This window comes from Oryctolagus cuniculus, chromosome 4 (genome assembly GCF_051225735.1).
Source record: "Oryctolagus cuniculus isolate XC-2025 breed Fujian yellow rabbit chromosome 4, ASM5122573v1, whole genome shotgun sequence".
Classification (NCBI taxonomy): domain Eukaryota; kingdom Metazoa; phylum Chordata; class Mammalia; order Lagomorpha; family Leporidae; genus Oryctolagus; species Oryctolagus cuniculus.
In genome coordinates this window covers 9,661,616-9,685,476 of record NC_142870.1, presented here as the reverse complement: position 1 = coordinate 9,685,476, position 23,861 = coordinate 9,661,616, and the positions used below count along the sequence as shown (strand labels likewise).

Below are 23,861 nucleotides of genomic sequence, written 5' to 3'. Positions count from 1 at the left end.
AACTCAAATTAAGCATGCAATTTTATTTTGCTGTGATTGTCCTGGAATTCCTTAAAAATGGGGATATTTAACCTCCCAAAATGTAAATTTTCAAATAATCATGAAAGTAAAAACATGCTGTGATTTCCTTAAAAAACAGAAAATCTAATTGGGTACTGACATATTAAGAATGACATTTTCTGCATCTGGAATTTGCAGAGAAAGAGTTGTTATACTTGTCAACAAGATAATATTTGAATAACTAAAGCCTGCTTCTAAGCATAGAAAAATCTTTTTCTTTAGAATGCTTTACTATAAATCTTTGTGAATTAATTAAAAATGTTAAAAATGAAAGTCTGATTCTGGGCCGGCGCCGCGGCTCACTAGGCTAATCCTCCGCCTAGCGGCGCCGGCACACCGGGTTCTAGTCCCGGTCGGGGCGCCGGATTCTGTCCCGGTTGCCCCTCGTCCAGGCCAGCTCTCTGCTGTGGCCAGGGAGTGCAGTGGAGGATGGCCCAGGTGCTTGGGCCCTGCACCCCATGGGAGACCAGGAAAAGCACCTGGCTCCTGGCTCCTGCCATCGGATCAGTGCGGTGCGCCGGCCGCAGCGCGCCGGCTGCGGAGGCCATTGGAGGGTGAACCAACGGCAAAGGAAGACCTTTCTCTCTGTCTCTCTCTCTCACTGTCCACTCTGCCTGTCAAAAAAAAAAAAAAAAAAAAAAAGTCTGATTCTAAGCAGAAAACTCTCGTCAAAGCACTTCAACTTAAATCTATATAAAACCTGTTTTTTAAGCATGTCTGTCCTGAGTATCAATTATGTCTCTGTGCCCCCAGAAACCAAGACACACACTTGCTGTCCACCCAAGTGGAACTACAAACAGCCCATCCCTGGAAGTCCCCAAAGCACAAGTGGGCCCAAACCCGCACCTCTCCAGTTGGGACGCATTCCTGCCGTTTCCTTTCTCGGCCCGTGTTTCTAAGGAGAAGCTGGACTGTGGATTCTACCAGCTCTGGAGCTGGCAGGGAGCAGCGGCTAGGATGTGGCCCTGCGTGAGTTCTGCGAGAGCACCGTTTGTCAGAACTGCTGGAATTCTCACTTACATTTTGCCCACTCTCAAGTGTCAGGTGCGCTGGAGTTGGAATGCCCAGACCTGCGAGGGCTGGGGAGAGAGACAGAGGAAGGAATACTCTCACTTTGCTCTTCAAAAGAAGTGAATCTGCCTTCCCCACAAAGTGCTTCCTGCTACAGAGTTCAAAGCAAATTCCACAGGGAAGAGTGAAGACAGTCTAGAGCCCTGCGAGAGGAGACGAAATCCCCCCGGGGAAGGACGGGCGCCCTAGGGCCCAGAGCCACTTCCAGGGATCCAACTAGAAAGGCAAAAAAAAAAGGGGGGGGGGGCGGGAGGCCAGGCTGCCCCTTGCGGAGCTCAGCCATGACTCAGAGCAAGCTGCATGGAGGTTTGGATTCAGCCTGGCTGTTATTTAGATGTGTGGGGGTGGGGGTGGGGGGTGGTTCTGTGAATGGGCTGCCCGCCACTCCTAGCGATTTCTTCCATTAGGGACCTAGTTAAAGAAGCACTGGTGCAGGCGGTCGCTGGAGCTTTGAACCCCTTGGAGACAGCCACGCTTTCAGAAGCATCTGAGCCAGGGACAGAGCCAGGACACGCTGCACAGGCCAGGCGTGTGCGGGCCCACCGGCAAGGCAGCGAAAAGCAAAAACAGGGAAGAAACAGGAGAAAGCATTTGAGAATAGGACATGTCGATACACTTTTTTTTTTTTTTACATTGAAGTTGCCATGGGAAACATCAGCAGTTTTCTGGACATTGTACACTTCCTTTGCAATTCAGTGTTTATCATTTAGGTGACAAAGAGGGAAACAGGACCTAGGACCACCATCCTTGCTGCCCCAAGGGCCTCTGGACATCTTAAAAGCATACACACTGCTGATAAGCAATGCCAGGATTAGCATGAGGGCAGTGGGGCACTAGCCTTGGGCACAAAATTTAAGAAGGTACCCCCTCTCCCCGCTGCAAAAAATGCAGAAACAAGACAAATAGTGCTTTAGTGGACTATCTTTTCTTTTTTAAAAAAAAAATAACTAAATGAAAATCAAAAGGCATGATGAATACTGGAACAAAAATTATAAAAAAAATACTGGACCAGTATCCCTGGTTTTTCCTTCTGTCTCAAGCTCCCTTACTGATCCTGTCGCGATTTAGGCTCTGCTACTTTACTCATCCTGAATTTTTTCTGATTTAATTTTGATTTTTTTTAAAAAAAATTGCATTAAAATATCATTTACCTTCATTCTAGCAGGCTGCTTAAGCCCTCTGAAATGATGCACCCCCGGGTAACACCTCGGCCCCCAGCCCCAGCCTGACAAGAAGGGAATAAGTGAGGGGTGGGATTTGGAGGGAACCTCTCCGATGGGTGCTCCGAGGGGTGCGCCGGGTTGTCCTGATCCTAGAAAACTCTATCTCAGAGATGTGATCCTTCTCGGTATGTGACAGCCACCAGGAAGCCTGTGATTGGTTCTGAATCTTCCCACTTGGCTGCTCCTAAGCCAGCTCTGAATGGGTAAGTAATCAGCAACGTGCATACAATTGGAGCCAAATTCTAAGTTTTCAACCAGCTCTCAGATAGCAGGGATCAGAGTGCCAAGGACCGTGATTAGGGGCCTGGTTTCCAGCACTCAGAGACTGACCTGACCCACTCATTCTGCTTTCAAATCTATGGAGAAAGATTATCATTAAATATCATCAAGCAGGCATTATGCTCCTTTTTGTCTGTACCTGCCCCAAAAAGAGGCAGTATCCTATAAAATGATAACAAGCTTTCTAGCTAAGAGAAGATAAAATTAAGGTCAATAAACCATGCCAATCAGCATTTTGGCTAATTGTGGTAGAGTGTGAAATCTTAGCTCATCAGAAACATTTCATACAACACTGAGCATTCACACATCCAAACGCACACATGTGCAAAACTTCCCAGTTGCGTGGTTATTACAGTGTTAAGGTGTCGGACTCCTGGAAGCTGGCCACGCTGCACACTTGCTAATGCTTTCTCCAAACATTCTCATGCCGCAGCATAGGAGAGATTGCTCTGCCACCTATTGGCCTGCGCTGTGAAACAGGTCCCGTCACACCTGAAGGCAAGCTTCACCTGGCCCCTGGACTTTGCAGAAGGCATGGTCTCGGTGAATTTCGGGTGACATCACCTGGACTTGTCTCAGGCCTCTGGCCAAGGTCAGGTTCCCCGCGTGCAGCATGATAGGGCTCCCTGGAGGAGACAACAAACTACTCCCCTCTGCTTCATCATCTGGCATTCATAATGCAAGGGCCATTGGCTACTGAACCAAGGCCTGCTGACCCCACCTGGACACAGGGAAACCCAGACTGAGTAAATCTTTTGCTCTTTGCACACACCCTGGGGACACATGGACACACAGAAGAGAGGAAACGCAAGGGATTTTTCAAAGGGTTCATGGAAAATGAATATTATAAAAAGAATATCTATGCATGAGTTTTAAGATGCCTATTTTTTAAATTATTTTAATTGTATATATTAGCAGAGCAAAGTGTGGTCATTGTGATAATTAAATCAGGCTAGTTTTTAGCACCAAAATAAACTTACCTTTGAATTTCATTTTCCATGAACTCCTTGAACTATTTTCATATAGCAACTTAGGTGACCGGTGAGGCTTACTCGGGGAATTCTCTGAATGACCAAGAGTTTATTTCCACCAGGATTCTTGAGCTGGAATTTCTTCATTTTAAAACAAGAATCAGAGTGAGACTAACGGGGCCAGCACCGTGGTTTAGCAGGATAAGCTGCCAACTGCAATGCCAGAATCCCATATGAGCAGTGGTCTGAATCCTGGCTGCTCCACTTCTGATCCAGCTCCCTGCTAATGCGCTTGGGAAGGCAATGAAAGATGGTCCAAGTGCTTGGGTGGTCGCCACCCACGTGGGAGACTCAAATGGAGTTCCAGGCTCCTGACTTTGGCCTAGCCCAGCCCAGGCCACTGCAACCATTTGGGGAGTGAACCAGCAGAAGGAACTCTTATTTTCTGTCTCTCTGTCTCTCTCTCTATCTCTCTCTATCTCTCTATCTCTCTCCCTCTTTCGGTAATTAGGCCTTTCATATAAATAAATAATTTCTTTGGAAAAAAGAGAGATACTAACTTAGCTGGGATGAAAACACCTGGGATTCAATGAGGACTCTTGTTTTTTGTTACTTATTAAACAGCATGAGCCACTGCATTTTAAAGAGATGTGCCGAGGAACTAATATTCCCTGTGTTTCAAGCAGTGAAGTAACGCCCACGCACCACTAGACGGCCAAACGCCGTCTTCATCTATCACCTGCCCACTCACGGAGCCACCAGGATTTTACTGCTTCCGTGGCTTCTGGGACAAGTCTCTCCGATTCTAGTCCCTTACCCCAACGCCACGGTCACTGACCCGTTCTCTAAGCTGCTTCGAGAGTAGTTTTTTCCAAAAAAGCAAACCTTAAGGAGCCCCTCCCTCTTATTAGATGCTCCAGGGGCGCCCCTCACATCAAAGGAGCCCTGCTCTTTTTCCCGGAATCTGGGACCTTCCTCAGGACTGCTTTCCTTTCCAGAATCCCTTCCCCCCAATCCCTACTCAGCCTGACTCCTACTGGGAGTGGTGTAGACAGAGGATCGGAACCAGTACCCCGGGAACGCTAATGCCTAACACTGGAATATCTTAATTTTCGAGGGAGGAACAGATTTTAAAGAATCTCTTCAAGTCCAAAAAGAGTTAATAAAACAGGAGACAGTGAAACGCATAAAAAAATAATGCACTGTGCAGGCATTAGAAAGGGAGGCGGCAGTCTGGCACATAAAGGGGAAATGTTTAGGAACTGCTAAAATTCCTTGTCCTTTTAGTAGCTTATATTTGAAACAGTTTTAATGCTCTATATTGTTACCAAAACTTCATTCATCTACCCTTTAAACAAGCAAAGTGAGGTTTGCCGTGGCCTTTTGCTGGAGAAATACACAGCAAGATCAAAGTATTTCCAAGTGTATTACGGGGAATTATTTACGTCTTCGGAGAGATTACATCCCTGTGCAGTTTCGTGTGATAAGGACCTGGATGGACTTTGCCCTACAAAGAGGAAAGCCTGACGTATCAGATGCTTTGCTACTGCCTCCTTAAGTGGGGCCAGAAGAACAAAGCATTTTCCAGAAGGCATGAAGCACTATCTGTCCTCAGAGCCGCCGGGAGATCAAAAGGATCTGTGAGCAGTTTTATTGGAAGCCATCTGAGACTTTCAACTCATATTTGGTTTCATAAATGATGTTGCTGGAGGGTGGAGAAATCCGACTTGTAAACAGGCAGGGAGTTGTCACTCGTGATTCGTCTAACACAGCTCTTCCCCAAATGCATGGAAACATTTCCGCGTTCTCCTGGTTTCTCAGGGGATTTTCTGCTAGTTTGGGAATCTCTCAGATCATTGCTTCTTTCTGAGTTACCTATGGGTACATACAGAGTGGTAGAGTGGCATTCTTTTTATTTTTGTTTCATTTTATCTGCTCACTTGAAGGCAGAGAACAAGAAACAGGAACACACAGAGACAAAGAGCTGCCATCTGTTGGTTCACTCCCCCAGATGCTCAACATGGCCAGGACTAGACTGGGACCAAAGACGGGAGGCGGGAACACAAGCCAGGTCTCCCAGGTATGAGGCAGGAACCCAACTCCCCCGGCTTTCACTGCTGCCTCCCAGAGTCTGCATGAGCAGGAGGCTGGACCTGGGGCTGGAGCCCAGGCACTCTGCTATAGGACATGGGTGCTCTAACTGCCAGGCCCTATAGGATTCCTCTCCGGCATTGTAAGATAGGAAAATGCACACAGGAAACTCCATTTGCATCTTAGTCTCCTTAGGTCTGCGATGAAGGAGCACCCACATGGAACGCCTTGAACAACAGAGCTCTGGAGGCTGGCGGTCCAAGACGAAGGCATCAGCGCGCTGCTCCTTCTGCGGCAGCGAAGGAGACCTGTTCCAGGCCCCTCTCCCAGGCCCTCATGGTTGCTAACGACTTCTGACATTCCTCCGCCCATAAAAGCGTCACCCCAAGCCCTGTCTTCATCTACGTGAGGCATTCTCTGCGCATGTGTACCCTTGTCGATCTTTCCCGATTTTTTTTTTTTGACAGGCAGAGTGGACAGTGAGAGAGAGAGACAGAGAGAAAGGTCTTCCTTTGCCGTTGGTTCACCCTCCAATGGCCGTCGCGGCCGGCGCACTGCGCTGATCCGATGGCAGGAGCCAGGTACTTCTCCTGGTCTCCCATGGGGTGCAGGGCCCAAGCACTTGGGCCATCCTCCACTGCACTCCCTGGCCACAGCAGAGAGCTGGCCTGGAAGAGGGGCAACCGGGACAGAATCTGGCACCCCGACCAAGACTAGAACCTGGTGTGCCGGCGCTGCTAGGCGGAGGATTAGCCTAGTGAGCTGCGGCGCCGGCCAATCTTTCCCGATTTCAATAACGACATCAGCCGAGTTCACTTAGGGACCCACCCTAGTGACTTCATCGTGACTAATCACATCCGCAATGGCCCCATTTCCAAATGCAGTCACATTTGGAGGCACTAGGGGTTGTTGAAGACAGGAATTCTGGGGGAACAGGATTTGATCTGGGAGCTCTCTCGAAGAGTGTGCCTTCGGAAAGCAATGAGATCACCAGGTCAGCTGCTGGTTTCCCTTGTGACTGTTGGCTCCCTCTGCTCGTGGGGCTCATTGAGTTCTGGGTCATCAGTGAGAGTGGAGAGTGAGGCAGGGCAGTGTGTGGTGGCAGGAGGCCTAACCTCACCACGCTGGACGCAGGGGCATAGCAGTTTGGGGGCCTGCCCTTCCATAGCCCCCACCTGAAAGGGCCACCAGCATCCATTTGCCTGCATTTGTTGACAATCAAAAAGATGGTTCTGACTTGAACCTGATACTTCAAAGATTTCAAGGAAGTGGAATTACAAGATAAATTCACTTTTTTTTTTTTTGACAGGCAGAGTGGACAGTGAGAGAGACAGAGAGAAAGGTCTTCCTTTGCTGTTGGTTCACCCTCCAATGGCCGCCGCGGCCAGCGCACTGTGGTCCGCGCCCGCGCTGATCCAAAGCCAGGAGCCAGGTGCTTCCCCTGGTCTCCCATGGGGTGCAGGGCCCAAGCACTTGGGCCATCCTCCACTGCACTCCCGGGCCACAGCAGAGAGCTGGCCTGGAAGAGGGGCAACCAGGACAGAATCCGGCGCCCCGACCGGGACTAGAACCCGGTGTGCTGGCGTCGCTAGGCGGAGGATTAGCCTAGTGAGCCGCGGCGCCGGCCATATAGATAAATTCACTTTGATACAAAAAACAATTGAAATCTATGCATAGGTTTTTTCAGAATACATATTTCTCACAAACGTTTGAAGACTCCTTGTACACAGCAAAAAACAAACAAAAAAAACCCCAATATTTATGAGGACTTTATAAAAAAACTGCAATGCTTCAAGGAGGCTATGGACACTTACTAGTCACAGACTTTCATCATCTGCCCATCATTTTACTTTCCTAACATGATCAGATGTCCCCTGCCTTGTTTGAGGGTCTGACCATGCCAGCACTGTTGCTTTCCTGGAAAGAGGTTTCCGGTTCTTTCCCAAGCACAGCAAGACCCCATAACTCTCCAGAATTCCTGGTGCTAACTAACAGGATGAGTAAGCCACGTTTCCCACCCCAACATGAGCCGCCCCAGGCCTGTTTGGTCGTGTTTGGCTAGCTCGGAGTCACCATCTCGCCTCCCCCTGATCTGCCCACGTGCGGGGCGACCTCTATCTTCTCCTGGCCTGCCCTGGGGTTCCCCAGTGTCGCCCCTTCCTGGGCACCCCTCCAGCGGGCAGATCTGGATGCTTGGTCCCCCTCTGCATGTATTCAATCAACAAGTGTCCTTAAAATGTGACTGATAGCTAAGGTGGAATTTAAATGGAAAGTATACCTCAAACAGGCAAACCAAAAAGTGAACTCGTGGGAGATTAACTACTTATAACCCTTTCTCACTTTTGTCTGGAACAGCCAACAGCAGAAATTGAGCTCTGGTTTCCTCCCCGCTGGTGCTTCTCTCCTGACTCTGCAGGTCTGTCCTCAGGGGCTGCCCAAGCCACATTCAAGTCCAGACTATTTACCTGCCCTGCCCCACCCTCACCCCTAGATCTTCCGAGCTGCTTCCTCCCCATCCTGAGCTCACTGGCTTTCCGACCGCTCTGGGTAGGAAGCCAAGAGCTCCTTTCTTCTGTCCTTATCAGCTGCCAAATCATGCTGATTCTTCCTCTCCTAACAGCCATCACGGAGGCTGTGCGGTGCTGCCTGTAAACACTCATTAGTAGATCTCCCGGGTTACCAGCACAGAGAAGTGCCGAAGGAGAACCATCTCTACCTTGCAGATGCCAAAGAAAGGTCGGCAGTGCCAGAAGCCTGACTTACCAAGCTCACGCCACCAGCAAGCGGACAGTTCTGGCACTTGGACTTGGGCTTGTGCTCCCTTCCCCACGTGGTTCCTTTAAAAAACAAACAAAAAACTCCGCTGTCCAGCCTGTGTGTGTGTGTGTGCTGCTACCCTAGACTGGGCCATCACCACCAGGGTCTATGCCCTCTGGCTTCCCTGCATCTACCTATCCCCATTCAAGCAATCCTACAGAGTAGACCCACAAACCTCCTTGTAGAACCTGGATCTCATCCTGTCCTCTCTCGGTTGTAAACCTCAGTCACAGTGGCCCCTCACCACACACAGGATCCAGTGCCAAAGCTCCTCTGGGATTCAAATTCAAACGCTTTCAGAATCTGGCCCCAGCTTCTCAGTTTGGCCTTGCCTATTACTATTCTCAAACAGGAGGCCCCTATCCATGGCCGTCATAGCAATCTTTAGAGCGCCCCCTACAGTCACAGTCAGCGGCAATGTTGTCTTATCCTCAGAGCGCCTCCTACAGGAGTCACAGCCGTCAGGGACGTGGTCTGTATCCCTCTTGGGTACAATCCAAGTACACTTAGCTCCACTCAAGTTCTGTCACCTGACAGGTCTCATCCAGAGACTCCAGCCCCTACTTCCTCCCTCCTGCTCCAAGTCCTGGAGTAGCTCTGCAGAGGTCCACGGGCTCACTCCTCACCCACCACCATCTCTTCCAATGAGCCTTTATTTACAAAGCTGAATATGAAATTCTCCAGGGAAGTTAACAGCTCGGATGCTCCCATGGGAGACCAGTACATGAGCTCCCCCGGAGCATCCATAGGAGGGACCCTGATCTGTGTCGGCTGTGGCAGAAGGAGTAGCAGCCCAGAGGTTTCCATGAGAAGAATACCATGGTGTGGTGCGTGTGGCATGGAAGTGTGGTTATCTGAACCTCCTAGGATTTCTACACCCTTCCCAGCACAATGGAGCTTACATAGCTTATCTTAGCCAGACTGAACTCTATCATTCGTAAGAACTCAGAGGTGCACCTGATGATGTTGCCCATGCTGGCACCCCATCAAATCCCACCTTACAACAAGACTTTTTCATGTAAATCTTTTACTGACAAGGTATCCGGGCTCCCAGGAGATGCTTTGTAGTGCCTTCTGTCTTCAGGTCCACGAGGAGGGACCCTGGAATCATCCCAAGCCAACAAACTGCTGGGACATGGAGGCTGAGCAGAGAGGACTTGAAGGTGAAGGCATGAGTATGTTCTCATTCAAGGGCCTGAATTGTCCATCCAGGAGTCTTATTTCCAGTTCCCCTCCTGGGTTCTCTGCTGAATGGTCTCCCTCGGTGGCTGGGGAGTGAGAGGTCCACAGATGCCTTCTGTATATATGGAAGGGGTCTCCAGAATGAGCCGAATCAAGTAGAAAATGGGACAGAACTCAGATGAGAACCCACCCAAGGGAGACCCAGTGCCCTAACTCTGACCAGACAACGTAAGTTCCGAGTCAGCCCTTGCCACTTGGATTCACCAAGGACAGGAATTCCTGAGAGAGGCTGATCAGCCAAACCCTGGACATAACCTACGCAGTGATTTCCCTGCTCTGGTTCTCACTCTCAGTCTCAGTCTCCCTCTCTCCTCTCCCTCTCCTCCTCACTTCTTCCTCCTTCTATCCCTCTCTCAAAGGGTGGTGGTAGGAAATGCAGAAAGATTTGAAGATCTGCTCCTGGCCACACTTGGCTCTAACTAACACAACAGGCCTTTCCTCTTCATCTGCAAAGCAACCCACGAAAGGACAGGAAGCACGCTCTGGGCTTCATCAAAGCCCTCTGTGTTCCCCAATATCTGCAGAAACACCCGCTAAACCCAGACACACTGACAAGTTCACACGGCATCATACTTTCACTTCTCACCTGGTGAGAAGACCTACCCTAGAGTTATACCTTAGAAATCTGTAACTCTGGCTTTCAAATAAATAAATAAATAAATCTTAGGGTGGCGCTGTAGCGCAGGCTAATCCTCTGCCTGTGGCGCTGACATCCCATATGGGCACCGAGTTCTAGTCCCGTCTGCTCCTCTTCCAATCCAGCTCTCTGCTATGGCCTGGGACAGCAGTAGAGGTTGGCCCAAGTGTTTGGGCTCCTGCACCCATGTGGGAGACCCAGAGGAAGCTCCTGGCTCCTGGCTTTGGATCAGCGCAGCTCCAGCCATTGCAGCCATTTGGGGAGTGAACCAGTGGATGGAAGACCTTTGTCTCTGTCTCTGCCTCTCACTATCTGTAACTCTACCTCTCAAATAAATAAATAAATAAATAAATCTTTAAAAATAAATAAATAAATCTTAAAATAATAAAAAAAACTTCAGAAACTCAACATGGTACACATTTACTGAGATCTATTTTAACTGTTTACTTAATTATGGCCATTTAATTATTACAAATGTAAGTCTTAACTGTAAGAAAAGCCATCTTTGTTGTTGAGACTATGGGCCAGTCTGCCAAATGTTTGGCAATGTGCAGGGCATTTGAGAAGGAAAAAGGCAGAGAACAAAGACTACACGCTCCTCAGTGTTGGCTCCACTTGCAGCTCACTCTACTCGCACTGATGGGGAACCTGCTCCGTGTCATAGAAAACTACTTCTCTAAGCACTTGCTCTGCACTAATTGATCTTTTAATTGGTTCAGTCAACACTCTAGTCTTTCCACACAACAAGTCCTAATTGCTACAAGCAACAGGAGCAGCGCTCAGACTGTTGGGAAGACCGGAGCCTCCCGTCAACCCTGGCTTACACCAGGGCTGCCAAGTGGCAGATACATTTTTCATGTTGAAAAGCCAGTACACACACACACACACACACACACATATAAATGAAACCCACCACAGGATCTAACTAGAAAAGAATCCATCTTTTTCAATCCAGCTCAAGTCTGAAAAATGGCACAAATCAACATGTATTGTTTGAACTAGTTTCCTAACTTCCAAGTATTTTTTTTTTTATTCTGAAATAAAATAAAGATGTCTTTGCCATTCTTTGCTTTCTCTCCTACCATCTCTTGCACTCACAAAACTTTACTGGTTAGCAGGTGATTTGCAGGTCTTGCAGGCTGGAACCTTCTCCCCTTCTCTGTTGTACGTGTAACGTCCATGTCTACACCTGGGCTTGAGACACAGAAAGCACTATAGTTTGGACAAATTTACTTTTAAAAATAACTCCTATTTGCTGAATGGCTTTTCTAATTAAATCTGTACCATGTCAGAATAAAGCAGGACTTCTCCGCCCTGGCATGGTTGACATTTGGGACCAGATAATTCTTTAATGGGGGTGGGCAGTCTACGGCCATACCACCCTGAACATGCCCAATCTCATCTAATGGGGGTGGTTGAGGGGTTTCACTGTGCTTTGGAGGGGATGAAGAAGCTCCCCAGCCTCTTCCACTGGACACCCATACTACAGAGTAACATCTTCTCCTGCTCAAAATGTTCCAGACATGGCTAAAGTCCTGCAGGGGGCAAATTGCTCGAGTTGAGGACCTCTGGTATAAAAAGGTCTTACGTCCTCAATGAAGGCTTACTCTGCTCTTGTCGAGAAGGTTCCATTCATGAGTCTGACACTTCCTGGATAGACCCAGAAACTACGCAGAGAGGAAAGGAGACAGCTTATTTAAGCTGATCCCAAACCAAGCAATGACTTCTTGAGTAGACCACAGAGGCATCACACCAAAAATGAAAAAAGAAAAACAAATCCCTCTAAGCCATGGAGCCACCAAGCAGCCTTTGTGTGGCCACACACCATGCCACTGAAGGATTCGTTCTCCTAGGAACTTGTCGTTGAGTCAGCCTACTTCACTCTTGTAAGACATTTTCCCACTTACAGACACGAGACTCCCAGCACACAGGGGTTTCTCAATCCCTGCCCCTCCCCTCCTCCCCTCCTCCCCTCCTCCTCCTCCTTCTCCTCCTTCTTTTGACTTCTAGGTTATTCTGTTCCTCCAGATAAACATCAATGTTTCCTATCTAAATGTTGAGCTTAAAAAAAAATCTTTGTCCAATTGAGTTTGGAAATTCATCATGGTTTGTGGGCTTGTTGCTTGTACTACATTCCAGGCAGCAACTTAAAAGTGTATGGGTGAACTTCCTCAATGACGTTAGCAGAAATGCAATATTTGATCAAAAGATGCACCATCATGGTCAGCTCTTTCAGTAACTAGATGAATTCACACAAACAGGGAAATAATCCTTGTAATTACTTTAAAATCTTTTCAACTTGAGCACTCAATATCTCAGAGCCTAACTTGGCATTCTGAACTTCATGAATAACATGGAGTGCTTTCTCTGTAAAGTTGACAACCATCCCAGGGAGACAACACCCCACCAGCCCCATCAACTACCCTTCTCCCTGTGCTAGCTCCCAGGTTGACATACCACTGCCTCTGTTGGGCTTTGTTAGCCACACCTCTTCCTGAGCTGGGGTGATCCATTCAGTAGGCCTTGCATAGTGGGAATCCAACTCTGTGCATGCAAACTGATGCATTCTTCCAGGCTCCCTTCCCTAAGCACAAACTATGACTTTCATTGCACCACCCCACAAGATGCCTGCCGGTATCCAAACCATGTCCCTTGCCACTGTACATTGATCTATCATGTTTATATTGTTGCCTGCTGCTGACTGATTGCCAACAACACCATGCTGTCACCCTGAACATCCAGAACTTAACCGTCTTGGTGCCCCCACGTCCTAGGGAGTTTTTGCTGCCTTGCCTCACTCTTCATCTTCATAGCCCATGCCTCATGTGCCCAACTTTATCATCCGTTGCTGCCAAAGGGGAGGGAATCATGCCTTGCAGATGCAAAGTCAGGAATGGACCTCTGGAAATACTTAATGTGGCTGGAGTCTCTGTGCTGGGACTCCTCACTCACCCTGGCATCTACAAGAGAAAGGAGCATGCTGTAAGCACCGAATGGACCAGAGCCCTCCTGCCTGCTCTCATGAACTCCCAGCAGACACACTTTACTGGGGTTTTACAGAGCAGGCTCAGGGGTGACCGAGGAGAGATGCCTGAGAGACAGAAGTGATGAAAGTGAGGACTAAGCCATTTTTTATCCAGCTCATGCTTACCTTGTGCCACATATTGTTCTAAATAATTCATATTTAAATTATTTAATTTCACAACCACCTAAGAGCTAGTTACCATTTTTTATCCCATTTTGCAAATGAGAAAACCGAGGGCAAACATGAAGTCCAGTGCCTGTGGTCACATCGCTCACACAGAGCTCCGAGCCCAGTCAAGTTCATGGCCGCTGCTCTCCACTCTCTGCCTTGGTCCATCCCCAGAGCTGTGTCCTCCCCGAGCCTCACACCCAGCATGATGGCTGCAGTTCCACCTCTGAGCTTTGCTGTTACGATAAAAGACAAGGCGATGTGAGCCATTACTCCTCAGCCACAGAGAGACTGGAACCTTCTGGTCCACCTTGTGCTTGTCATGAGTTCTGCGTCTCTCCGGTTGGGAGAACCTAGGAAAAGAGGGATGCTGGCAACAGGAAGAGGCGTGGTGTGCATGTCAGGAACAGAGGGAAGGTGTTGGCCTTTGGAAAACAGCAAAGACACTGAGAACAGAGGTGCAGAGACTGAGATGCACCCAAGCTGCCGTCCATTTTCCCCTGCAGTGCAGGGAAGGGAGGAAGAAGGGCAGCACAGGGTGCATGGGGATGGGGCAACCACGTGACCTGGTGTGCGATGGGCACTTATGTGACAACTCACAGTCCTGCCATTATAGTTAATAGGACATGAATGAAAGCTTGGCTGGCGTCTTTATATTTAGGGTGGATCCAGGAGACTCTAGCTCTTTGTGTCCAGGTCTGACTTTGATAGCCTTGATATCAGCTCTAGATAATAAGACCAGGAAGATGCTGACCACACAGCGGGTAGAATCAGCCTTGGAGATGCCAAGGAGGCTGTGACTTCTGAGCAGCAAAGCCATGCTCCTTTCTTCCTGGAAACTACAGGCAGAGGAAAACTCACAAATATTCATCAGGACAGGGCATCTGTGTGAAGCTGAGCTAAGAAGTCAGCAAGCAGATAATTAGACTGTGAGGAAGTCTAAGGTACCAGCTGTCGTGTTTTAGGAAAATAACATGTTTCAGAGCCTTGCAAAAGGTGATTCCCTTACACCATATACTCCCTTTGAGGCTTTGCATTTCTCAGTTGTGAGTTACCTTCAGGGGGCTTCTGCAGCCCCTAAGCCTCTTGGAAGGGGGAAGATCATGCCAGAGTTGGGTGCCAGGGAAGCTGCAGACTTGTATGGCTGTGGTGGGTAGCGTGTGGGCCCCAGATTCCACGACCAAACACTGCCACCAAGGTGTTTGAGACCCTATTGCAAACTAACTAAAGGCACACTCTGGGCAGAGCAGAGGCTCCCTGAGACAGACGCTCTGGAGAGAACCTTGAATTGGCAAAGGGGACCAGGCTGAGCAGAGTGTCTAGACATGGATAGCATAGGAAATGCTCACTGAGCTGCAGAAAGACTGACCTCAGGCCTGGCTCAACTCCACCTTCTCCAAAGCGTCCACATGAGGCTTGGTCTTTCCCCTGAACACATTTGCCTAAACTGATAAGGGATAAGAAGAGGAAAACTCAGTTTAGGTCCCTGCCAACTTGATTTGCCACCTGAGATCAGGAAAACACGACTTTCAAAGGGCTCCCATTTCACAGAAGGTGAAACTGAGCCCAGAGGGATGTGTCTTCCTTCACTGAGTGCACACATCTGATCCGGGAAGGAACGCGAGCTCAGACGTCAGTCTCAGGCATTCTAGTAAAGGGCAGGTGTAGGCTGCGATCTTCTGGCATGGAGAGGGGCAATAAGAAAACACTTTATCAGCCAATTTTACAAAATAAGAAAAAACAGAAGGACATTCAAAACCAATAAAATCAGGTGAGCCACCATGGCGGGTGGGGGAAAGACGGGAGTCGTGGTAAGAAATGGTGCTGTGTGAGCAAATCTGCTCTGCTCTAACTTTTACATTTTTATTTACTTATTTTCAATTTTATTTGAAAGGCAAATAGACACAGACACACGCACACACACAGACACAGAGAGAGAGAGAGAGAGAGGATCTTCTATCCTCTGGTTCATTCCCCAAATGACCCCAACACCCAGGGCTGGGTCAGTCCAAAGCCAGAGTCTGCCACATAGGTGGCAGTGATACAAGGACTTGAGCCATCATCTGCCACCTCCCAGGTGTGCCTTAGCAAGGAGCTGGAATCAGGAAGGGTGCAAGGACTCAAGCCAAGGCACTCAGGTTAGGGATGCAGGTGTCCCTGTGGTGACTTTAAGCACTGAACCAGCCACCTGCCCCTGCTTTGACTTTGGAAAATATGTTAAAGGTCTTCATTTTCAAAAACTAAATAAAATCATCAAGAATCAGGATAGGGAAAAAATCTAGAACGCCCCCCCCCCCCAAAAAAAAATAGAATGAAGACAACTGTATTTCAAATGATTATTATATCATGAAAGGAGAAGAGAAGAAAGAGAGAAAGAGTTAAAGAGGTAACAGACAGAAAGGGGAAGGGGACGGGAGGGGAGGGCAGTGAGGGGAGAAGAGGGAGGGGAAGGGAGGGGAGGGAGGGGAGGGAGGGGAGAGGAGGGGAGAGAAGGGGAGAGGAGAGGAGGGAAGGGAGGGGATGGGAGGGGAGGGAAGAGGAGGGAAGAGGAGGGAAGGGAGGGGAGGGCAGTGAGGGGAGGGGAGGGAGGGGAAGAGAGGGGAGGGGAGGGAGGGGAAGGGAGGAGAGGGGAGGGCAGTGGAGGGAGGGGAGAGGAGGGGAGGGGAAGGGAGGGGAGGGGGGAGGGGAGGGGAGAGGAGGGAAGGGAGGAGAAGGGAGGAAGGGGAAGGGAGAGGGGAAGGCAGTGGAGGGAGGGGAGGGAGGGGGGGAAGGGAGAGGAGAGGAGGGGAGGGGATGGAGAGGAGGGGAGAGGAGGGAAGGGAGGGGAGGGCAGTTAGGGGAGGGGAAAGGAGGGAAGGGAGGGGAGGGCAGTGAGGGGAGGGAGGGGAGGGAGGGGAGAGGAGGGGGGAGGGGAGGGGAGAGGAGGGAAGGGAGGAGAAGGGAGGGGAGGAGAGGAGGGGAGGGGAGGAAGAGGAAGGGAGAGGGGAAGGCAGTGGAGGGAGGGGAGGGGAAGGGAGGGGAGAGGAGGGGAGGGGATGGAAAGGAGGGGAGAGGAGGGAAGGGAGGGGAGGGCAGTTAGGGGAGGGGAAAGGAGGGAAGGGAGGGGAAAGGAGGGGAGGGGAAGGGAGGGGAGGGGGGAGGGGAGGGGAGAGGAGGGAAGGGAGGAGAAGGGAGGGGAGGGGAGAGGAGGGAAGGGAGGGGAGGAAGGGGAAGGGAGAGGGGAAGGCAGTGGAGGGAGGGAGGGGAGGGGAAGGGAGGGGAGAGGAGGGGAGGGGATGGAGAGGAGGGGAGAGGAGGGAAGGGAGGGGAGGGAGGGGAGGGGAAGGGAAGGGAGGCAAGGGGAGAGGAAGGAAGGGAGTGGAGGGGAGAGGAGGGAAGGGAGGGGAGGGGAGGGAGGGGAAGGGAGGAGAGGGGAGGGCAGTGGAGGGAGGGGAGGGAGGGGAGGGGAGAGGAGGGAAGGGAAGGGAGGGCAGTGAGGGGAGGGAAGGGAGGGGAGGGAGGGGAGAGGAGGGGAGGGGAAGGGAAGGGAGACAAGGGGAGAGGAAGGAAGGGAGCAGAGGGGAGAGGAGGGAAGGGAGGGGAGGGGAGGGAGGGGAAGGGAGGAGAGGGGAGGGAGGGGAAGGGAGGAGAGGGGAGGGCAGTGGAGGGAGGGGAGGGGAGGGGAGAGGAGGGAGAGGAGAGGAGGGGAGGGGAAGGGAGAGGAGGGGAGAGGAGGGGAGGGAAGGGAGGGGAGGGGAGGAAGGGGAAGGGAGAGGGGAAGGCAGTGGAGGGAGGGAGGGGAGGGGAAGGGAGGGGAGAGGAGGGGAGGGGAAGGGGAGGGAGGCAAGGGGAGAGGAAGGAAGGGAGTGGAGGGGAGAGGAGGGAAGGGAGGGGAGGGGAGGGAGGGGAAGGGAGGAGAGGGGAGGGCAGTGGAGGGAGAGGAGGGGAGGGGAGAGGAGGGAGAGGAGAGGAGGGGAGGGGAGGGAGGGGAACGGAGGCGAGGGGAGGGCAGTGGAGGGAGGGGAGAGGAGGTGAGGGAGGGGAAGGGAGGAGAAGGGAGGCGAGGGGAGAGGAGGGAAGGGAGCGGAGGGGAGAGGAGGGGAAGGGAGGAGAGGGGAGGGCAGTGGAGGGAGGGGAGGGGAGGGGAGGGAGGGAGGGAGGGGAGAGGAGGGGAGGGAGGGGAGGGAAGGGAGGGAGGGGAGAGGAGGGGAAGGGAGGGAGGGGAGAGGAGGGGAGGGACTTTTTAAATAACTTGAAAGAAAGAAAATCCAAGAAACGTATGAGCAGAGTATCTAACTCCATAAGCTCATCTTTGCAGTGAGAGAGGTGAGGGTAAGAAGTTTGTAAGCAGATGCTGACCATTTTTAATAAGTTAACTTCTTACATTGTGCACTGGGAGGCAAAGAAACCCTGGCTGTCCTAGGTCTGAAGAACTGAGCTAATGTGCAACCTGTCTGTGGCAAACAGATTCTCACTATGCAACAAGGAATACACAAATATGTGAAGGAAGAAGGTAGGAGAAAATACAGGGCATGGACTAGAATTAGAGGATCTGGCATGTACTCACACATTCCCAACTAAGTGAGCTCATGGGGTATATTTGTGCGTGCCTTTGTCGCATGTGGACATATAGGTGTTCATACATGCATGCATTTCCTAGCTTTGGCCATGAAAGGACCAAGAAATGGAGACACCATGAGTGAGTAGACTAAGCACCAGAGTTCCCCTTATCTTCTGTATTACTTCTCTGGGTTCCAGTTACCTGAGGTCAACCATAGACCGAAAATGTACATGGAAAATTTTAGAAACAAACAATCCATAGGTTTTAAAAGTGCTCATTCTGAGCAGTGATTAAGACTCTTGCCATCCGACTCCATCCCACCTGGGATGTGAAACTCACTTTGACTGGCGTGTCTTGCTGTATATAGTACCCTCTTGCTACTCACTCAGTAGCTGTCTTGGTTACCAGGTCTACTGCGCATAGAGGATTCTATCCTATGCACAGTTTCAGACATTCACTGAGGGTCTTAGAACATCCTGGCCGGCGCCGCGGCTCACTAGGCTAATCCTCCGCCTTGTGGCGCCGGCACACCAGGTTCTAGTCCCGGTCGGGGCGCTGGATTCTGTCCCGGTTGCCCCTCTTCCAGGCCAGCTCTCTGCTGTGGCCAGGGAGTGCAGTGGAGGATGACCCAAGTGCTTGGGCCCTGCACCCCATGGGAGACCAGGAGAAGCACCTGGCTCCTGCCATCGGATCAGCGCGGTGCGCCGGCTGTGGCGTCCATTGGAGGGTGAACCAATGGCAAAGGAAGACCTTTCTCTCTGTCTCTCCCTCTCACTGTCCACTCTGCCTGTCAAAAAAAAAAAAAAAAAAAAAAAAAAAAAAAAAAAAAAAACATCCTCCAAGGATATGGGGGTGGGGGTTACTGTCCTCAGATCTTGATTTCTGACACCATTCCCTACTGAGGGGAACTAAGACTCCTAACAGAAATGGTTAATTCCAGGAATGGGGCAGTGTAGTGGCAAGATGACCTAGAAAGCAGGAGAGTGCTGAGAGATGGTGAGAGCATGTCAGGGGCACACAGAGTCACCTGAAGGAGCTCCCGTTGGCCAAACGTGGGACAACGGGAACACCAGGAGAGTGAAACATTCCCTGAATGTATCACAAGGAAACCTCGGAGAAGCCCCACCTGAGAAACACTTTGTTCAGAGCAGCTGGGATGCTGGGCCTGTATACTTCCAAATGTTAACGTCCTACAGTGCAAGAAAAGCCTGCATAGAAATGCCCCGGATTCAACAGGGTGCCAGAGTGCCAGGAATGTCACACGTGCTACCCGACCAAGAGGCAGCCTGCACTGAAGGGAGGATGCTCTAGCAGCCGTTATCTGGTCAACTGACGAAACTGGAACACACACAGTAGAGGAGATAAAGTGTTTTGTCAATGTTCAAGTGACTGAAGTTGATAAATGTCTCCAGAGACCTCCCTATTCTTAGGCAATGGCCATGAAGTGCTTAGGAATAAGGAGCCATGATGTATGTAACTCACTTGTCCTCAAACAGTCCAGGGAAAAGGAATGTGCCTAAACTTGCGTGTGCCTGTGCATGCATGTATGTATGTATGTATGGAGAAAAAGCGAAAGCACAAAAGGTAAAGCAAATGTTAAAACAAAAGTTTTAGTAAAGATTATGTGAGGGCTTCTAGCCCTTTAAAACTTTGCTGAAAGATTGAAAAATGTTGTGGGAAAATTTAACGAAAAGATAAAAGTTTATTTGGGAAATTTTTTAAATCAATGTATAGCTTTCCCATAATATGCATTTTTCATGAAGTTTTTGAAGACTATCTCATATGCAGGGATTTCAAAAATCTTTGTGCCAAAATACACTTCTCTTTTAATTCCATTTTGCATCAGCTCTTTGAAGCACCCTCATCTGTGTACCCTTGTATTTTCGGAATGTGGCTTTTAAATTCCAAATAGAAAGCTTGAAAATGACACCTGGGCAAATTGAACATACCTATAAATGGCCGCAGTGACACAGCTCGACAAGTACTGCTGAGAAGTGCTTACTAACAAACACGTATCCGTGGCTGTATTTCCAGTATTTCAGATCGAGTTTCAGCTTTCTACTTAGGTTCTGATTTCTAAAACTTGCCCTTCACTAAGTTGTATCAGAATCCTCTGGGGTACTTTTAACTACTACAAATTCCAGAGACCTAATCCGCAATACACAAGGTCTAGGATGGGCCTAAGAATCCCTAATTTTCAGACACAGAAAGCGGACACATTGATGCGTATTTTTATGAGCAAAGTTTTCTCAGTTGCACCCCTTTTCCACACTGTGAAGTGGCGCTCCATCTGGCTCAGTGCATTCTCGTACTATGTGCTTAATTTCCTTGGCTTGAAGACCCTGGGCTGCCTGCGCCGCATTCACTGTATATCCAACGTCACCACAGAAAACCTTGCTCCAAGATATCCTATTACCTACTCCTTCACGTCCACCTGCCTGCTCTAATTGTCCCATGGGTTGCCACGTGCATCCATCTCTTCTATTCTGATCCTAATTACCCCAGGGATCAAATGTGAGCTTTTATCACAATCTCCAAGCTTGACTGAGTGCAGCCAGGAACATCAGCCAGAAGCCCTTGTCACCCCTCCAAACGTCCCTATCATCCTGAGTGCACCTGGCCAGGTTTCCTGTTTGTTCTTCATTTTTGTTTTATCAAAACATTTTTTACGTGATCTTGCCTTGGTCTAATCTTAGCTGCGTAATCATCTCATCACACCTATCTGAAACAGCTGTCAAGTAGGAGATAAAGATGGTTTCGCAACAGGGACAGCCACCCAACCTCGAAATCGTACCTCTCCGCTGCCTTCTGGGCCTGCCTGCACACAAACGCTGGTGCTCCACTATGCCAAATTACGCTGACCTGCTTTCTCCTCCCCACTGAATAGTCCACAGCCGGAGTCTCCCCGAAATGCTGATGAGATTGTCTTTCTTTGAAGCCTCCTCTAACTGATTAAATCACAGACTCATCTAATTTCAGCGTAGGTATCTCCATGTAAGCTTAATCCTTGCAAAAACAAAGGAGCATCCAAGAAACAAAGCAACCGCAACATTGGCATCACACAGAGCTACAAACACAAGTGTGTCTCACTCAAGTGTGGCACACTGCTTGACCTCAGAGGCACTGCCTTGTCTGTTGTGGCAAATCAGTTTTTAGCTGAAACTAATCTCCCTTAGATACTTCTGGGAAAGTATTTCTCAGTGAATGGTGGGACTCTCAAATACTCTCAGATGCTGCCTTCTCCCTGCTGCCTCCAAATTTCCTGAAGAGGACTGCTTATTCCCCTGGGCACTAGCACCCTCCACCTGTGACCCTCTGGCACACTTGCCCTTTATAGTAGGCCATGGTCTTGGGGCATTCAAGCTCTATGTTTTCCACCACGGGTCCCTTCAGACATGCAGAGGAGCTTCTGCCCATGGCTGTTGTGTGCCATCGGAAGCTCAGCAAGCCATCAAGAGCCACACGCTGGATCTTGTAAAGTTTCTAATGAAATCCACACCATGCTGTACCTTCTGGCCTGTGCCTAATGAGCCTGCAGGCTTTGAGTCAAGCCAGCCTCATCTGCTTCTCTCGGTGTTCCACCAAGACACACTATTTTCCAGAATGCTCCTAGGTCCCATGTACAGATTTCTGTGGGCATCCCAGCTCCTCCACTTCCAATTCCAACTTCCATAAGTGCACACCCTGGAAGACAGCAGGTGACAGCACAAGTACCTGGGTCTCTACCACCCATGGGGATACCTGTGTTGAGCTCTGGGCTCTTGGCTTCAGCTTGGCTAAGTCTCTGCCTGTGTGGGCATTTTGGGGAATGAGCCAGCAGACGGAAGCTTGCTCGCTCACTCGCTCTCTCTCTCTCTGCCTTTATTAAAAAAAAATAATAAGCATCCTCAGACGCTCTGAGAACTGCAGAAAGTGAATTTTGCCTTCGACCTTCTTTATTCTTCTTTGTTCCATTGCTTCCCTGAGCAGCATCTGCAAAGATCACCCAGCTCCTCCATGCTCCCTGTTCATCACAAAATCGTCACGGGGACCAGATTGATATTGTCATCTGACCCGGTGGACTCCAGAGGAAGGACTGAGCCATGCTGGAGCCAGAAGCCAGGAACTCAGTCAATGTCTCTCACATGAGTTTCAGGGTCTCAACTACTTGAGAAGCAACCCGGTGCCTCTTAGGGTGCCCATTCACGGGATGCTGGAGTCAGGAGTCCAGCTGGTGCTTGATGTGGTCTGTGAATGCCTCAGCCAGCATCCTAACCACTGCACCAAACACCCACACTAGCAGACTATAAAATTTCTACAGTTTAATGCCACCTGGTGTGTGGGATTTTATTACAGCAGCTTTGGAAACTAATACATCCAGTAATGCAGCTTCCTTTGTACCCACAGGCCAGGGCCACCTGAGTCAGCCAGCGTCTGCAATTAGAAGCCAATGCGATAACTCATGCACCTTGAAATCAGTGCCAGCACTTGATTGTGATATAAGCAACCAAGGAATTGTCGCCAGGAGTAGAAAATAGAAGTTTTCTACTTTTACCACAGTGAGACACTCCTCCTGATCCATTAAGATCCATGATATAGGGGCAGGAATTTGGCACAGCAGTTAAGACACCACTGGGGTACCCACATCTCACATATTAGAGTGCATGAGTTCCAGTCCAAGCTCCACTTCCAATTCCAACTTCCCATATGTGCACACCCTGGAAGGCATTGTCTGCATTGTCTGCTGTGGCAAATCAGTTTTTAGATAAAACTAATCAAAGAAGGATCATAGCTCAGCCTAAAAGATTATGATCCAAAAGCAAATTTCATGATTCATGCATATACTTGTTGCCTAAGTACCTGCTTAAAATTATAATAAAATTTCACTTCTGAAAGGTAAAGGAAACCTTGCTGGATTTCTGGTTGAGCCCTCGTTGAATCCCCAACCAGAAGATCCATGATCAAAATATTCTTTATGCACTGAGACAGAGGGGATTTAAAGTGAGCATAGTCACACAGTTGATGAATGGAGGAATCAGAATTCACACATAATTTGAGTCCATGTTAAAATATCAAGTTATATCTCTGTAAGATTTTGCCCGATAAAAATGGCTCAATGGCCAAAAATGTGCAGCAGGTGGTAGCTCAAGTACCTGGGTCCCTACCACCCATGAGGATACCTGTGTTGCGCTCTGGGCTCTTGGCTTCAGCGTAGCCAAGTCTCTGCTTGTGTGGGCATTTTGGGGATTGACCCAGCAGATAGAAGCTTGCTTGCTCTCTCTCTCTCTCTCTCTCTCTGCCTTTATTTAAAAAAAATAAAGAATCATGACCTCACCCAGTTACCCAGTTTGGAGGTCTTTCCTGTTGAGATGAATCTTTCCTCTGGGAAAATACTTGTTTTTCACAACCAAGGCAGAAGGTATTACTTTTCACTTACTCAGGACACAGCAAATGCCCTTTGTCCTGCACTGTGAACTTCTCAGTCACAGATTTATGCCTTTATATAAATGCCATATAATAAATACTGAAAGCATGTATATTATTGAGAAGGTTTATGATTGAAATGATGAGAGTAACAGCAAGGACAACAGAAACTAACTATCTCCTTGTTCATCCATACTTCACCTTGGGTGTTGGGTAGAGCACCTCTTATTTCCTCCTCCAACCCCTGAAATCACGTGAAATTTATAGTCATAGTCAAGTGTAGTACTCATTTCATTAACAAAAAATATTTTGGCCAGCGCCGCAGCTCATTAGG

At 49.3% G+C, this 23,861-nt stretch overlaps 1 protein-coding gene across 26 annotated transcripts in view; it reads right to left on the bottom strand.

The window, feature by feature from the left end:
- The window catches only part of LOC149126897 (uncharacterized), a 267,581-nt gene that overhangs the window by 79,310 nt on the left and 164,410 nt on the right, over window positions 1-23,861 (bottom strand). For 11 of the 26 annotated variants that reach the window (XM_089330568.1, XM_089330571.1, XM_089330576.1 and 8 more), the window contains 2 exons: window positions 8,459-8,532; window positions 907-1,139 (listed from right to left, as the gene is read on the bottom strand). The exons of 3 other annotated variants lie outside the window; for them this stretch is intronic. In XM_089330568.1, the coding sequence (XP_089186694.1) occupies window positions 907-1,139; window positions 8,459-8,532 (307 nt within the window). The remainder of the gene's footprint in view (window positions 1-906; window positions 1,140-8,458; window positions 8,533-23,861) is intronic. 12 more of the 26 variants (XR_016232260.1, XR_016232263.1, XR_016232261.1 and 9 more) reach the window with 4 other exon arrangements.